The following is a 17,002-nucleotide window of genomic DNA, read 5'->3' as shown; positions in this document are numbered from 1 at the left end:
CATTCAAAAAAAGGATGCTTTTTATTATATTTTTTTTAAGTCAAAATTTCGAAAAGATTTCCTGAGAATGTGGTTTCACATAGAGATAGACATCACAATTTATAATGTACTTGACACATGCTAAGGTTTAATGCTATTGTTTTGGTCTGGTGAAAAAAATAACATGGGAGAACTGATATGCTTCAATACATTAACATATTATCACAATATGCTGATTCTGGAAGAATTCCTCTTTGGTTTTCACCAACAATGATTTAATACCTTATCAACACTCCTTTCTAAAATTCATAACCTTCAGCCTTGAAAAATCAACTAGAGGCTCCAAGTGTATTTCATTGAGGCCTTTACTAAAGTCCAAAATTTTAATAATTTTTCATAGAAGATCCAGATTGGCATTAAATGTTCTGCAATGGTGCATATCCTCACAATATCATGACATATTAAAGGTATACATATTTTTTTTCAAGTTTGTGTAGTCAAAGATTTTCAAGCATTCAAAGAAAACATTCAAAATATGCAATTCCAGATTTAGTCAAAAGTATTTTGACTAAATCTGGAATTGCATATTTTGAATGTTTTCTTTCAGCTTTCCTGGTTTCCCTAAAAAGTGGTTCAGAAATAGCTATAGAAGATGGTGATTAATTTCATAGGGAACTTTAAATTTTTAAAGATGCAGGCATCAATTCAGTTCTTAAGGCTATAATATGTACACCATGCATACCATCTATACAGAAAATATGGACTTCATAAGTTCATATTGTCATGATTGTGAAGTAAACTTATCGTAAACTGTTTATACAGAGGTATTTTGAGTTATGTAATCATAAACTGTAATGATTGTTTATGCCCTTGCCACCGGAAGACATGTATCACCATTTAGTCACATGCATCTGTGACAAGGGAGACAAATAACAGATTGCTATACAAACAGAGGAAGTGCAGATAAATAACTGGTAGCTCATCAGGCCATAAAAAAGAATAGGTTTGTTTGCCCAAACGCTACCTACCCAGAAAAAAGCTGCCTACTCAAATTCTTTTATTGTCCTGATTTGAAGAACTTTTTTTTAATCAGATAGGCATGAAGACTAATAAACACCCGATACTTCAATTTCTCTTTAATAAAAAAAAAAAAGAAAATGCCTACCTACCTACCCACTGTCTCAGCCTTTGGGTAGGGTTTGGGCAAACCAAAATATTTTTAATTGTGGCCTCATCATGTCAAGCCTCCTATTATGTCAGTTCAAATCAGCTACTGTACAAAGGAATTAAATAAGATTTTTACTTGCGAAAGCCCATTATGGGCAAAAAAAAGCAAAATATAAAAATCTGCAGATTAGGCCATGTAAAAATTATTGTTTGATTTTACCCTCAGGGTCAATGCTTTTTTTCTTCTTCTCAGACTAATTTTAATTGTCTTATAATTTAGATCTATTCATAAAAAAGTTTTATCTATCTGCCTTCTTAGAGATAATATATCACATATATAAAGATCAAGATCTGAGATCAAGATATAATGTCAAACAGAAGTTTCCTGTCAAGCGTTTTTTGTCAGTCAGATTTAGGAAAGAACAAAAATCTCTGTTACATGAAAAACTGATGTGCTTTGTTTATTTTTCTTCCAAAATATATAATTTAATTAAAAGTTTTTTCCAGCCTGCAGATATAACCTTTAAAATTTCATTTATCAGACAAAATCCAAGTCTGATAATTTTCCAATCGCTTTAAACAATTCTTTCTTTCAAATTAAAGGACTATGGGAATTCTAATTGTTCTTTCACCAAAATGAAGAAAAAAATCCATTGTTTAGAATGCTTTAAACCAATCACAACACCTTGGTGTACGCTTTTAAAAATATTACCCAGAATGCATAATAGACTCTGAAATGGTGATTGGATAGTTAAGAGAAGGCCACAATTTTAAAGACACAAGAACAAACCACTGACACCCACTAAATCTGCCCTAATTTTTTGCATTCCTCTTTAACTATTTAAAGTTTCTGTGAGAAAGTTAGAGATATATTTGCACATTTTAACTACACCAACAACATGGCCATCTTTATGCAGCAGTATCACATGTATCTGTGCACCAGACTAGATAATACAGATAAAAATATTAGCATCACAAAAATGTAGGCTGAGATCTCTAACTATGATAAAACACAGACAAACTAAGTGCTTGCCATTTTATTGTTTTGGGTGCTCAGTTTGGGGGACAAAATAATAGATTTAAATCATTAGCAATTCAATTCAATTCAATTCAATTATTATTGTCACATATAAACTCTTAAGAAGGCTCGCGGGTATAAGATTTTCAGAAAAAAAATTAAACATTAATTTTTCATTACAAATTTTATTTATAACCTTTAGTAGATGTTACTTTATCATATGGTACAAAAATCATTCCAAAAAGTCAATTCGTGTTGGCCCCGGGTGACTCTTAAAATGTTGATATCATTGAAAAAGCTCTAAATTATCTCCCTTTGGTGCATAAATGCCATTTTTTTGCATTAAAATTGAAATATCTTTTTTAACTCATCGGTGACCTACATTTTTTATTGTTGTTTTCGAATAAGCTGTACATAAACTAAATAATTGTTAAATTTAAGCGATTTCTGTAATTTAGCACTTTTTTTATTTCGATATTACCGCTATTTCTCCTATTAGTTCAACAGAAAAAAGGAAATTAACAAAAATGTATGCTTCTTTCGAAGGCAGATTGTGAGCGTAAATAAACGGTGACCCCATTTTTTTATTTCATTTCTCGATTAAGTATAAAATGAAGTTCATTTATAGAAAAATATAGAGAAATCCTATATTAAATAAAAAAAAATGATTTAGACCCGCGAGCCCCCTTAAACAATACGTTTGTGACAAATTATATAAAAATACATATCACAAACAAATTACCATAGGAAAACATATCCCATAAAACATAAAAAGTGAAAAAGCTAAACAATCTATCTATCTATATACATAATTAGCATCACAAAAATGTAGGCTCAGAGATTTGGAACTATGATAAAACACAGACAAACTAAATGCTTAGCTATTTTATTGTTTTTGAAGCTTCACATTTAATCATTTATCATATTATATTTAAAGTTTGGGAGAGATTTACCATCTGGTAGATATAATTGATCATTATGATATAACAGGTATAAAACTTTACATTCTTTTTAAGTATTACTTTATCTATATAACCTTGGCATTGTTTTCCTCATTTTCTCTCTGCTTATTCAGCTGTATAAATTTACGCTTAAGACACAAATGCAATGAAGTTTTGGAAAAAAAACCATGACCAAGATTATAACACATAAATGTATTGTAAAAATAAGCAGACCGACCACAAGTGACCAAATGACATAGAAATTAACAACCATATGTCATTAATGTTTCTTGGTACACTAAAAAAAGGGTACCTGGTAAGTAATACCTCAACCAGGACTAGGTACCAATAATACCTCAACCAGGACAAGGTACCAGTAATACCTCAACTAGGAATAGGTAGCAGTAATACCTCAACCAGGACTAGATATCAATAATACCTCCACAAGGACAAGGTACCAGTAATACCTCAACTAGAAAAAAGTACCAGTAATACCTCAACTAGAAAAAGGTACCAGTAATACATCAACCAGGACTAGGTATCAGTAATACCTTCACAAGGACAAGGTACCAGTAATACCTCAACAAGGAAAAGGTACCAGTAATACCTCACCCAGGACTAGGACTCAGTAATACCTCAACCAGGACAAGGTACCAGTTATACCTCAACCAATACAAAGTACCACCAGTAATACCTCAACCAGGACTAGGTACCAGTAATATATCAACCAGGACAAGGTACCAGTACTCAACCAGGACAAAGTACCAGTAATATATCAACAAGGACTGGGTATGTAACCAATTATATCTCACTCAGGACAAGGTACCAGTAATACATCTATCCATTTATTAGACAGCAGTAATACCTCCAACCATTCCAAAGAAGGTTATAAAAGAGTAATATCTCAACCAGGACAAGGTTATCTCAATCTAGACAAGGTACCAGTCCAGACATGGTACTAATAATATCTCAATCCAAACATGGTACCAGTTATACAAACAGAACACTTTACCAATCCATTAAAATAAGTTAAAACATCAAATTACGCAACCATGTATTCTCTAATGTGCTTTCATTTTAACTGGTTACATAAGCAAACTATTATGTAATAACGAATAATTGAATTTTTGGTAAGTTTGTCCCGTCAGTTCAATTACCTTTCCATGATCAAAGAAGTAACAGTAGACACACACATCCTGTATCTTGTATACACATTAAAATGCAACCATTTACTTTTAAAGAAACTACATATAAATTATTATATAAATGTATAATCTATATTGTTTTTTCACTATATAAGTGTTTTTATGTCACAAAATATTATATAAATGTACTCTTCATGCACGTGTTTAACCGATATTGATTTTAACTATAACCGTTTTTATGTCAAAAAATATTATATAAATATATGGAAGAGTTTAAAATATAAAATTTTATCAAATATAGCATGTTCATGTAAAATATTTTAGGTTAATTTTACCTATTAAGTTGAAATGTGTCACAACATTACCACATACAAACATCTTTTCATTTTTTTTTAATTATGGCTTCAATATATAGTGAGGGTTATACATCACCCTTTCAGCACCACCTATTCAAGGTGTCACAGAGTTTTAAAAAATATAACAGCAAATGAAATACCAAAAGTTGTGAAGCAAGTCAAAAAGATACAAATGTTTTAATACAAAACAGTTGTAATTAAGACTACCATTCAGGATAAATAATTTGCATATGGGCCCAAAGTTTTCACGTATATTTTCTCAAAAATAATTCTACATAAAAACAGTTAAATAAACATTGTGTTATTGAAATGAGTAAAACTTATATTTATGTAAGCAATAAAAGGCACTAGGGCACAATCGACATATATATTTAGGTAATTTTCAGTTATTCTAATCCTCTTTTTTGACTTCGTTACATGGGTCAAAAGAATATATTGATTGATTGATGTATGCTTAATTTCTAGTGGCAAATAGCTCCTGCTTGTTCAGGATACTTCAAAAATTGTTAAGAATCTTTAATTAGAATTGATCAAATGTCCCCTCTAATTCTAGGCAATATATGAAAGGTGTACTGACATAAGTGGTCTCCTCTAAGTCCCCTCTAATTCTATTTGGAATAAAAATATCATAACTTTCAAAATGGTACTCTCTCTTCAAGTAAAATGATTAAAGCTCATAAAAATCTCTTTTTAAAGTACATGGAAATAAAAGTATTTATTTATTTTACATATTGTGGCCTATATTTTAAAATTCTAGGTCACTAAGTTAATGAAGATTTAACCCACAGACAAAATCAAACAACTAAATGATATGCAGGACTTGAAATAAAATATGCCCAGGGACAAAAGTACTATTATTACACTAACTACCTGTTAAATTAAAAATTAAGACATGACAGAACAATTTCATTGAGTAAGACACATTTTGCAAGTCATTTTAGCATGTTTAGTGCGGTTTCTCATCACAATGTATGCAGTGTTGACTTCTGGCCCACATACAATAAAGTATAATAAAACCTTTTATGTTGCTAATTATTATTTTGTATGAATAAAATGAGATTTTGTGTAGGCTTAAGACTCGAAAAACTGAAAGACATCTTCAGAGTTAACTTTTTTAAGGAAATAATGAAATTTTCAAATAAATATTGAATAGGTGCACTATGTCATTACAATTAAGGTACATGTATATGAAGATTTGTAAAGAGAGAGCAATATCTCTTGCACGTATAAGACACACTTGTCGATTTCAAAAAAAAGAAGGCTCAGAGATGCTGCTACATTTTAGGCAGCACTCGCACTGCAAAGTGGAAAGGGATTAATATAAGTTGTAATAACTTGTTTCCCTATCCACTATAAATAAATATGTTTAAACTCAAGATAGCTTACTATATAAGTCCTCCACCAATAAAATATAAGAATTAAGAGGTGGAATATACAACTGTGAGATGTCAACTGGTTGTTTAGACCATTATGTATTGCAAGCAAAAATGTATCTATGACACATGTCTACATGTATTGTATTTAGCAAACTTAAGTGGATATATATAGTTTTATATACCGTAGATATTTTATATTTAATCCTCGGAAGAAGACAATTTATGTCTGAACAATGGCTTCTTTCAACATTCAAACCATTATTTCATATTAAATCCCCAGAAGATATATATAGTTTAATATACGTTATAGTTAAAGAATATTTTATTTTATCCTTTGGATGAAGACTTCTGTCTGGACATTGGCTACTTTCAACATTGAAGGTCTTCAAAATTGAACTCAATAATCACTAACTGGTACAATACATTCAATGTTCTATGGGTCAGGGTTATATATTCATAAAATTGCCTCCCTGCAGTGGACACATTAATCACCCTTTAGATGTTTGCTTAAATTCTATATGAAATAAAATAACTTTACTTTTCATAAAGTTGAAAAGATAAATTAATTCTCTAGTTCAGGTCCATAAAGCTGTAGTTATGTCTTTGTCATATTGCCAAATGATTTTTTAATCCATTCATACCAAATTGTCAACATTTAACCGCCCCTTTTTTCCCCCTATCTAAACATCCAGTTGATAAATGTGTGTTTCATTGTCCATATTGAGTTAAAATTTGATTCCTAAGATTTAACATATAATTTTGTTAAGATTATATTTTATAGAATGCTTGAAATATTATTTGCCAAGCTGTTTTCTTAGCGATAAAGTCCAAGTGACAAATTTGATTTTAACCTTCGAACAAGCAAGATAAAAATCATTCAAAAATTAGATCTTATTCAATTACCTTTTATTCAGGGTATAAGCTTACATAAGCAAATTGTATTTTACACCTTGATTACACACAGCATATTTATCTCCAGATTGTGCAAATTAGCAGAAAATTTGAGGACAGAATTACTTCTGTAAGGGGGATTATGTAAATGTGTTTAATCAGGAGAAAATTAGGTCTACAGTAGTCAAATTGTATCAACTTTCCTACAAAAGGATACTTTTTATCTGTAGCCTAATTGGTGTTTTATCAAAAGAAAATGAGGTCCACTGTAGTCCAATTTTATCAACTTTACTTAACGAGAGGAGTGTAAATTTGAGCTGGAAATACCCCTATAAGTATACTTAATATAAACATAGGAAGATAGTATGTTTGCATATGTAACAACTCTTCATAAGAGACCAAACAACGTAAAATGTAACAATTATAGGTCCCCTTAAAAGTAAAATTTTCATCTTGTTGCTGGTTGGGTGATGTTAATTCTTTTTCCAAGCATTTTAATGTAAATTGCTCACCAAAACAGCTAATTCAAATTTTATCAATCTTACTGAGTCTTGTTCCAAATGTAGCAACATTTCTGTTATTTATTTGGCTAGTGTGAAAGTATGTTGACCGTTGCCATGTTTGCAGACCTCAAATTTACCTTCTGGATATCATATATGATCAATCAGGTCACATAACTCTTGTTTGGCCAAGAACTTTTGTTTTAAGTGCATGATATTGATTTAAAAAATCAACCATACAACTAATCTATGAAAATAGACTTCTGATAATAAAATTCTTCTGTGAGTAAGAGTTTGAAACATGTTACAGAAAGACCACTCAAGTTGTGACTGTATTTTGCCATCAAAGAAAATTTTCCCCTTGGGATACCTCATCTTAATTTGCAATGACTGCACAATTTAACTGCATTATTTAAAAGGATATATGTACTGTTTGATTCTGATCAAAGTAATTTTAATTGCAGGTTAACTTTACATTGTACATGTTGTATAATAGGAAGTTATCTGATAATCTAGTATAAATTTAGATCTTAAGATTGTGCAGCGTGTGCAAAATTATTCAAGTAAAAATAGATAAGTTTCCTTCTTTTAAATGGCTAAAAACTAAGGTTTTTTAAAGTTAAGAAATAATATTTGAATTTTATTGTAAAACTGTCTGCATTGTTCATTTCAAATGAATCAATTCTTTGACTGATAGTCTGAAATTGTCTATGGTTAAATTGAAGTTTTTTTTAAATTTAAGAAATATATATATAAGATATGAATTCTGATGCAACGCTGTCAATATTATTCAATTTGATCGACCATGTATACACAATTGATTTGAAATTATGAATGCATCATTTGGTTTATGGTGGTAGTGATCATATTACATGTAGATCTTCTTATTTTTATATGCAAGCACAAGCCTTGGGAAAAGTCTGTTATTAATTTTCATTAAAACTGGGATAACATTATTGAATTTGAAGATTTGTAGACATCAATTCATTATTTGTTGGTAGCAATTATTTGTTAAATGGTTCCACTGTTGCACCACCAGTTGCTTAATAAAAATGAAATCGCAAACAGTAAATTTATTTTCAAAAAAGATATATTCTACTCTCTCATCCTATTTTTCTAACTGATGTGGTCCCTTAAACAAACATAATGTCTTTCTTAAAAATAAATAAGATTTCTTGTAAATTGCATCATAGGAGTCGCCTTCATAAGGGACAATAACATCAACAGTTTATGAAGTATAAAATAATTATACCCTGTCATCCTATATTGTTACTTTTTTAAACAAACATAATGTCTTTCTTCAAAAACTTAATAGGATCTCTTGTAAATTTTTCAATGAAAATATCTTCCTGAATAAATTAGCAAAGCAATGAACCAAACAGACAAAAATTGATGGATTCAATGCACACACATGTGAACAACCAAAAGTGCATTTAGTACAATCTGTTGTCTGTCATTCCACATGTCATTCATAACTTTTCAAATTAAGATAAATAATCTGTCCCATGATTCATACAAGAACAGCGGTTTTAAAAAGATTTAAAAAAAATTTGAACTCCACTCTACACTTTCAAGCTGCGCTATATTGTGTCTGAATTTAAACTTAATTCTTTGTCACCCGATCGGTGATTATCATGTTAAGTAGGAATACAATATCACATATTTATCAACAAGAATTGCCGGAATATTTCAAATTTTATGTATCTTTCTTAAATATTTATTTCTAAACATTATATGGTTTTTATGGTTTAAACGTGTGAAAATTTCCTTAAAATTGCTTGTATTAGAGCCATTTCAACATCTATTTAACCTGATTTTTACAGAATGTAAAAATTATTTGAGATTTGTTCTATTTTAACAACAAAAGACGACAAATGTTTTACTTTTTATTTCATTATAAAACATCCTTTTACCTCTCATTGTGAAAAACTGTCAACAAATTTAACACCTTCGAATATTGTATACAAATCTTTTTAAATTTGACACGTCAGTAAAATATTTCGTTCTTTTATGAATGACTGTATTCTGTTCAAAAGAACACCTGAAGATGTCGTTATTTTTATGTAACTAGAGTATACAGACTACCACCCTCCTTAGAAATCGTCAGGTGCACTTGTTTGGAAGGATGTGTCAAATCTACTTTGTAAAACCTGGTAACCTAAGTGTATATAACAAGTTCACAATATAAATTATTCCCTAAAAAGCAAATTTAAATGCTAGAATCTAATATTTATTGAAAAATTGAACCAATTTGAGATTTAGATAAAAAAAAAAAGAAGATTTATCAATTTACAAGGTTGAGGCCTGTGGTGGATCAAGAAATTTTCATGTATTCATATATAAGTGGGTACTAATTTGAGTGGATGATGGAAAATTTGCATGTTAGTTGACATTTAATTTCGTGGTTTTGCCGAAGTCTGCACGAAATCCATGAAAATTGGTATCCAACGAATAATAAAGAATCTACAGTAATGTCAGTATCGTGCATGGCCAACCCAGGCCCCTGCCCTCAATATGGGTACAATTACTGACAGAAGTCCACAGTATCATGCATGGCCAACCCAGGCCCCTGCCCTCAATATGAATACAATTACTGACAGAAGTCCACAGTATTGTGCATGGCCAACCCAGGCCCCTGCCCTCAATATGGGTACAATTACTGACATAAGTCCACAGTATCTTCATGGCCAACCCAGGCCCCTGCCCTCAATATGGGTACAATTACTGACAGAAGTCCACAGTATCGTGCATGACCAACCCAGGCCCCTGCCCTCAATATGGGTACAATTACTGACAGAAGTCCACAGTATCTTCATGGCCAACCCAGGTCCCTGCCCTCAATATGGGTACAATTACTGACAGAAGTCCACAGTATCTTCATGGCCAACCCATGCCCCTGCCCTCAATATGGGTACAATTACTGACAGAAGTCCACAGTATCTTCATGGCCAACCCAGGCCCCTGCCCTCAATATGGGTACAATTACTGACAGAAGTCCACAGTATCATGCATGGCCAACCCAGGCCCCTGCCCTCAATATGAGTACAATTACTGACAGAAGTCCACAGTATCTTCATGGCCAACCCAGGCCCCTGCCCTCAATATGGGTACAATTACTGACAGAAGTCCACAGTATCTTCATGGCCAACCCAGGCCCCTGCCCTCAATATGGGTACAATTACTGACAGAAGTCCACAGTATCTTCATGGCCAACCCAGGTCCCTGCCCTTAATATGGGTACAATTACTGACAGAAGTCCACAGTATCTTCATGGCCAACCGAGGCCCCTGCCCTCAATATGGGTACAATTACTGACAGAAGTCCACAGTATCATGCATGGCCAACCCAGGCCCCTGCCCTCAATATGAATACAATTACTGACAGAAGTCCACAGTATTGTGCATGGCCAACCCAGGTCCCTGCCCTCAATATGGGTACAATTACTGACATAAGTCCACAGTATCTTCATGGCCAACCGAGGCCCCTGCCCTCAATATGGGTACAATTACTGACAGAAGTCCACAGTATCATGCATGGCCAACCCAGGCCCCTGCCCTCAATATGAATACAATTACTGACAGAAGTCCACAGTATTGTGCATGGCCAACCCAGGCCCCTGCCCTCAATATGGGTACAATTACTGACATAAGTCCACAGTATCTTCATGGCCAACCCAGGCCCCTGCCCTCAATATGGGTACAATTACTGACAGAAGTCCACAGTATCATGCATGGCCAACCCAGGCCCCTGCCCTCAATATGAATACAATTACTGACAGAAGTCCACAGTATTGTGCATGGCCAACCCAGGCCCCTGCCCTCAATATGGGTACAATTACTGACATAAGTCCACAGTATCTTCATGGCCAACCCAGGCCCCTGCCCTCAATATGGGTACAATTACTGACAGAAGTCCACAGTATCGTGCATGGCCAACCCAGGCCCCTGCCCTCAATATGGGTACAATTACTGACAGAAGTCCACAGTATCTTCATGGCCAACCCAGGTCCCTGCCCTCAATATGGGTACAATTACTGACAGAAGTCCACAGTATCTTCATGGCCAACCCATGCCCCTGCCCTCAATATGGGTACAATTACTGACAGAAGTCCACAGTATCTTCATGGCCAACCCAGGCCCCTGCCCTCAATATGGGTACAATTACTGACAGAAGTCCACAGTATCATGCATGGCCAACCCAGGCCCCTGCCCTCAATATGAGTACAATTACTGACAGAAGTCCACAGTATCTTCATGGCCAACCCAGGTCCCTGCCCTCAATATGGGTACAATTACTGACAGAAGTCCACAGTATCTTCATGGCCAACCCAGGCCCCTGCCCTCAATATTGGTACAATTACTGACAGAAGTCCACAGTATCTTCATGGCCAACCCAGGCCCCTGCCCTCAATATGAGTACAATTACTGACAGAAGTCCACAGTATCTTCATGGCCAACCCAGGCCCCTGCCCTCAATATGGGTACAATTACTGACAGAAGTCCACAGTATCTTCATGGCCAACCCAGGCCCCTGCCCTCAATATGGGTACAATTACTGACAGAAGTCCACAGTATCTTCATGGCCAACCCAGGTCCCTGCCCTTAATATGGGTACAATTACTGACAGAAGTCCACAGTATCTTCATGGCCAACCGAGGCCCCTGCCCTCAATATGGGTACAATTACTGACAGAAGTCCACAGTATCTTCATGGCCAACCCAGGCCCCTGCCCTCAATATGGGTACAATTACTGACAGAAGTCCACAGTATCTCCATGGCCAACCCAGACCCCTGCCCTCAATACGAGTACAATTACTGACAGAAGTCCACAGTATCTTCATGGCCAACCCAGGCCCCTGCCCTCAATATGGGTACAATTACTGACAGAAGTCCACAGTATCTTGCATGGCCAACCCAGGCCCCTGCCCTCAATATGGGTACAATTACTGACAGAAGTCCACAGTATCTTCATGGCCAACCCAGGCCCCTGCCCTCAAAATGAGGCCACAATTAAAAAAAATATTTTGGTTTGCCCAAACCCTACCCAAGGTTGAAACAGTGGGTAGGTAGGTATAGGCATTTTCTTTTTTCTTTTTTCAAAAAGAGAAATTGAAGTATCAGTTTATTAGTCTTCATGCCTATCTGATTAAAAAAAAGCTTCTTCAAATCTGGACAATGAAAGAATTTGAGTAGGCAGTTTTTTTCTGGGTAGATAGCGTTTGGGCAAACAAACCTATTCTTTTTTATGGCCTGAGTACAATTACTGACAGAAGCTATGACATAGTCACTGAGGCAAGTGTTACTTTTTACCTGCACAGCAACCCCCTCAATACAGGTCTTATTGACAGAAGGGAGAGGTCAAGGTAACTGTAAATCTATTTATATCCCAGTCACCCTAAGGATGCTGTGTTTTATTTTCCTACACAATACAGGTGCCTACAAGCCAAACAACTATTCATCATGTTCATATAGCAGCATTGCTTTATATGTATTTCAGGTAAATAAATTCTGGAGCCATTCATAGATATTGAATGGACAATTAATCTCTTGTCAAAATAGATGGGATAACTTCCAGCATGTTTTATTTAATAAGCAAGGCATTGATTCATACACATTTTTTTTTCAAAACAAATGTGACTGACATATCTTTAGATTAAAGTTTAAACTCTTCACCAAGTAGAATTTTTTTGTTTAAACAGCAAAATCATAATAGTCAAGCATTTCTAATCAAGGTCATTGATTCAAAGACAGAGAACTGATATTTTGTATTGCTCAGAATATCTGAACACAACAATTTATCATCTCCAGCCAAAATAAATACAGTGTAACCTGTGTTATCCGACACACTGGGGGACCAAACAAAATTGTCAGATTAAGCAAGGTGTTGGGATACTCAGGTTTATTTCTGAAGGATAGACATATTTTGGGACCATGAAAATATGTTGATTAAAGCAAAATGTAAGAATACTTAGGTGTTGGATTAGAAAGGTTTCACTGTAGGTGTTGGATTAGAAAGGTTTCACTGTAGGTGTTGGATTAGAAAGGTTTCACTGTAGGTGTTGGATCAGAAAGGTTTCACTGTACTTTGAAAGGGACGTGTTTTAAGTCGTGAACACAGTAAATGCTTGGTTTACACACTGATAACCTCACAGACATAACAATTACAGGGTTATGTAAGATCTAAGGGGAATTAAGTAAAGAAATTGACTTAATCCTATTGTCTATAGACAAACTGAATTATATCTAATTCACGACGGTGACGTAATATTAAGACAAATACTAAGCAATGTTAGGATCAGTCAAACGGAAGCATGCAGTTTTACCCAAGATACGGAGACATTTTACCTTTGATTTGATCATTTCACTTTTGACTCCTTTAAAACTGTCAATCTGCATTAAAACTTGACAATCAAGTACTTATCTTTATAATTATTTTGACTGAAGATGGTTTATTTACAAAAGAACGGATTAAAATATTTTCCATTTCATCTAAATCCAAACCTTTCAAACTAAATTCCTACCATAAAATTTAAATACTCAATCTCTAACCTATTCAGAAGTCCAGAGTATTATCAAAGCTCCTGAGAATATGTAGAATTAAGAATAACAACAATAATTTTAGACAAAAATTGGCTGTAATTATACTTTTTTGAAGAGGAGGAGGGGCTCAGGCTTAAGTGTGCCCCTGTCTAAAATTCATGTCTGCATTCAATAATTCTGAAATTATGCTTCATTGACCAAGGTTTTTAAAGGAAAAGGGGGTCACGCTGGGTCAATTTATGACTGCATTCAATAAATCTGAAATGGTTGATTAACCTACCTGAAACAATAGTCTCTCATCACCCCACACTGCAGCCTTGCTCCAGTCAATGACCTCAGAGAAGGGTAACTCCCATCCATTGCTAAGTAACACAGGAATACACCCTGCCTGCAGGGCTTCTAAAAATCTGAAAAATGACAGTCATTATTAAGTATAATAAGTAACCCACTAGTGTTAAAGTATAGTTCCAGCTTTGCACTAGACCAACATGCTGAACGGGATTTTAATCCTCCTTGTTCACAATGTAACAGTGTCACCCTTCCTTGACATTTTATTCCGACTTCAAGCCTGGCGGAATTTGCTCAAACTCTGTAATGCATTGAGTAAAGTTTTACAACAGTTTCAAAAGTCTAAAGTTGGGTTGTCATTGCCTAGATTTGAACCCATGTCGAGTAATTTTTTGTTTAACTTTCTTGTTTGTTTTGTTTGATTCTATGTAAAGTTCTCACATGTATTTCAATCATTTATCAATAGGTATCACATTGAATATTAAGATGAAGAACAGCAATAACAGTACTGTTCCTTTTCTTTAAGGTGGTACCTAACACTACAGGGAGATAACTCTGTAAATTCAGCTAAACGTTTTAATTACGTTGTGTTGTAAAAGGAATATTAAGCTTCTCAATGATCAAAATTAGTGTTTGTCAAACTGCTATATAACCAGTATAATTTTTTTGACAAATTAGTTGGTTCAAAATTTTTGAAATTTTTATATATTTGTTAAAGGATTTACTTTGACAAAATTTTATGAAAATTAAAAGAGCCAAATTAATTTTAGCTAAAGTGTTGGCTACAACCTTAGGCAGGTGGTTTGGTGTGCATGTACTGGTACTCACGATGTTGTGTCATTGATGCAAAACCCTTTCTATTATAAGACAATTGTTACCTAAATGATCCTAATCTTCTTCCTCGTGGCACCAAACAGAAAGTAGCATTGTATAACAACTTCTTATAATCATATCTGTAAATAAAAATAAAATATAAGTATTACTTTTATTTCTGTACTTATTACCAGGATAAAATATGTGATCTTTTGGAAGATATGTGTCATCTGCAGTTATCCAAACAATATAAGCATATGATGTTTAGGCAGAATTATTAGAAGGGATCATGCTTGGTTCCCCTCCCCTTTTGAATCTTTTCCTATATATTGTCAAAGCAGGTGGGCATTAAAATATTCAAACTGGGAGAATGACTTCATTTCTCATAACTGGTTTGAAACATCTTATTTCATAATCAATTATTAACAACTTCTTAAGCAATCCTAATTAACTGCCAGCTTTGATGATATAATCTACTAAAGACATGCTGTGAACAATTATGTTATAGAGATGTCATTGCTTCAACAATTATTATCTCTCAAACAATCCACAAATGTTATGTCATACAAGAGTTTTCAACTTCAGCTTAAGAATACATGTAACTCTCGCTTTGATGCATTCACAGAAAGAAACCTCAAAATCAATTAAAATTGAATTAAAATCAATTTTAAAATGTTTTGAGAATTTCCTTTCAGTATGCATGACACATCTTCAGAAATTTCATAAACATGATCAAATAGGTGTAGAACTGAAAAATTTGGAGGTTATACATGTATATAAAACATCCTTGGGAAGCATCTACATCAAAGACATATATTTAAAAGTGCTAAAAAACATCCAACAAAAAACAAACTTCTAAGCACAAGTTCTGTGATAAATTTGAATATAATTCGTATTAACAGAATGCATATCATGTTACACCCAAAATCTTCAAATACAAAGATGACATTTTAGCCTTTATTTAGCTTTGTTACATACATCAAAGGACCTTGATATTGTGGCTTTTATATGATTTTTCACTGGAAATCTATAAAATTAATGCAAACACATGGCTTCTCATAGATTCTGTCTCTTTATATTCCCTAACTAAAAATTCTTGTTAATGTTTGTCAGCTGTAGTTGAGACAATCAATGCCATTATCAAACCCTAATATTTGCTAACACTTCAGGCCTGAGAAAGAAATGATTAATACACTTTTGAAGTTGTCTTTAGAATGACACAAATGAGAATTAATGCCACTCAAACTAATTGTAAATATATGCCACTCAAACAAATGATTATCTATGCCACTCAAACAAATGATTATCTATGCCTCTCAAACTAATTGTAAGTGACAATAGAATACATTACTAAGTTAAACATTTCAATCATTAGCAGAATGTTTTTGTTTTCTTAGAAGTTATTTTTTTCTTCAGAATTATCATGGTAATTTATTGAACTCAGGACTTTTTAAGACAAAATGAAACAAATTATATGAGTACAATGTTCATGATCTACTTGTACTGTGTACACCATCTTCGCTAGATCGTGAGTGTTACGATCTATTCCCATCCTCTCCTGCGAAGATGACAGTACACACTTGTATTAGGTACATGATATTTTGAAAATCCCAATGTTTCAAATTTGCATATTCAGCAGATAGAGGCAATTTAGGTATCATCTGTGGAAATTATAGATGAAAAAAATCCTAATTGTACTAGTATACATGTTTTTTCCAGAGGAAAAGAGGTTGTCAAACAATTAGATGAATACAAAAATTGTGCACGGTAGTCGGTACCAAATGTCATGGAATGAAATCGTATTTTGTGGAAATTTGATTCATAGATATAAGAAGATGTTATATCAGTGCAAATGATACAACTCTCCATCCAAGTCACAATTTCATGATAAAAATAAACCATTATACAGTAGCTCAAAGTACCGTGGGTCTTAGCATATAAAGTTTTCCCGAAGTTGCCATTATATATATATATAAATTCATGATCCAC

The 17,002-nt window shown here is 33.7% G+C and overlaps 1 protein-coding gene across 2 annotated transcripts in view; it reads right to left on the bottom strand.

The window, feature by feature from the left end:
* Positions 1–17,002, bottom strand: part of LOC139498924 (exostosin-1b-like) — a 79,913-nt gene that overhangs the window by 43,936 nt on the left and 18,975 nt on the right. For both annotated transcript variants that reach the window (XM_071287513.1, XM_071287514.1), the window contains exons 2-3: positions 15,079–15,153; positions 14,193–14,319 (exon numbers count right to left, since the gene is read on the bottom strand). In XM_071287513.1, the coding sequence (XP_071143614.1) occupies positions 14,193–14,319; positions 15,079–15,153 (202 nt within the window). The remainder of the gene's footprint in view (positions 1–14,192; positions 14,320–15,078; positions 15,154–17,002) is intronic.

Source organism: Mytilus edulis, chromosome 12, assembly GCF_963676685.1.
Source record: "Mytilus edulis chromosome 12, xbMytEdul2.2, whole genome shotgun sequence".
NCBI lineage: Eukaryota > Metazoa > Mollusca > Bivalvia > Mytilida > Mytilidae > Mytilus > Mytilus edulis.
Note: the sequence above shows the minus strand (reverse complement) of the source record. Positions and strands in the feature narration are given on the sequence as shown.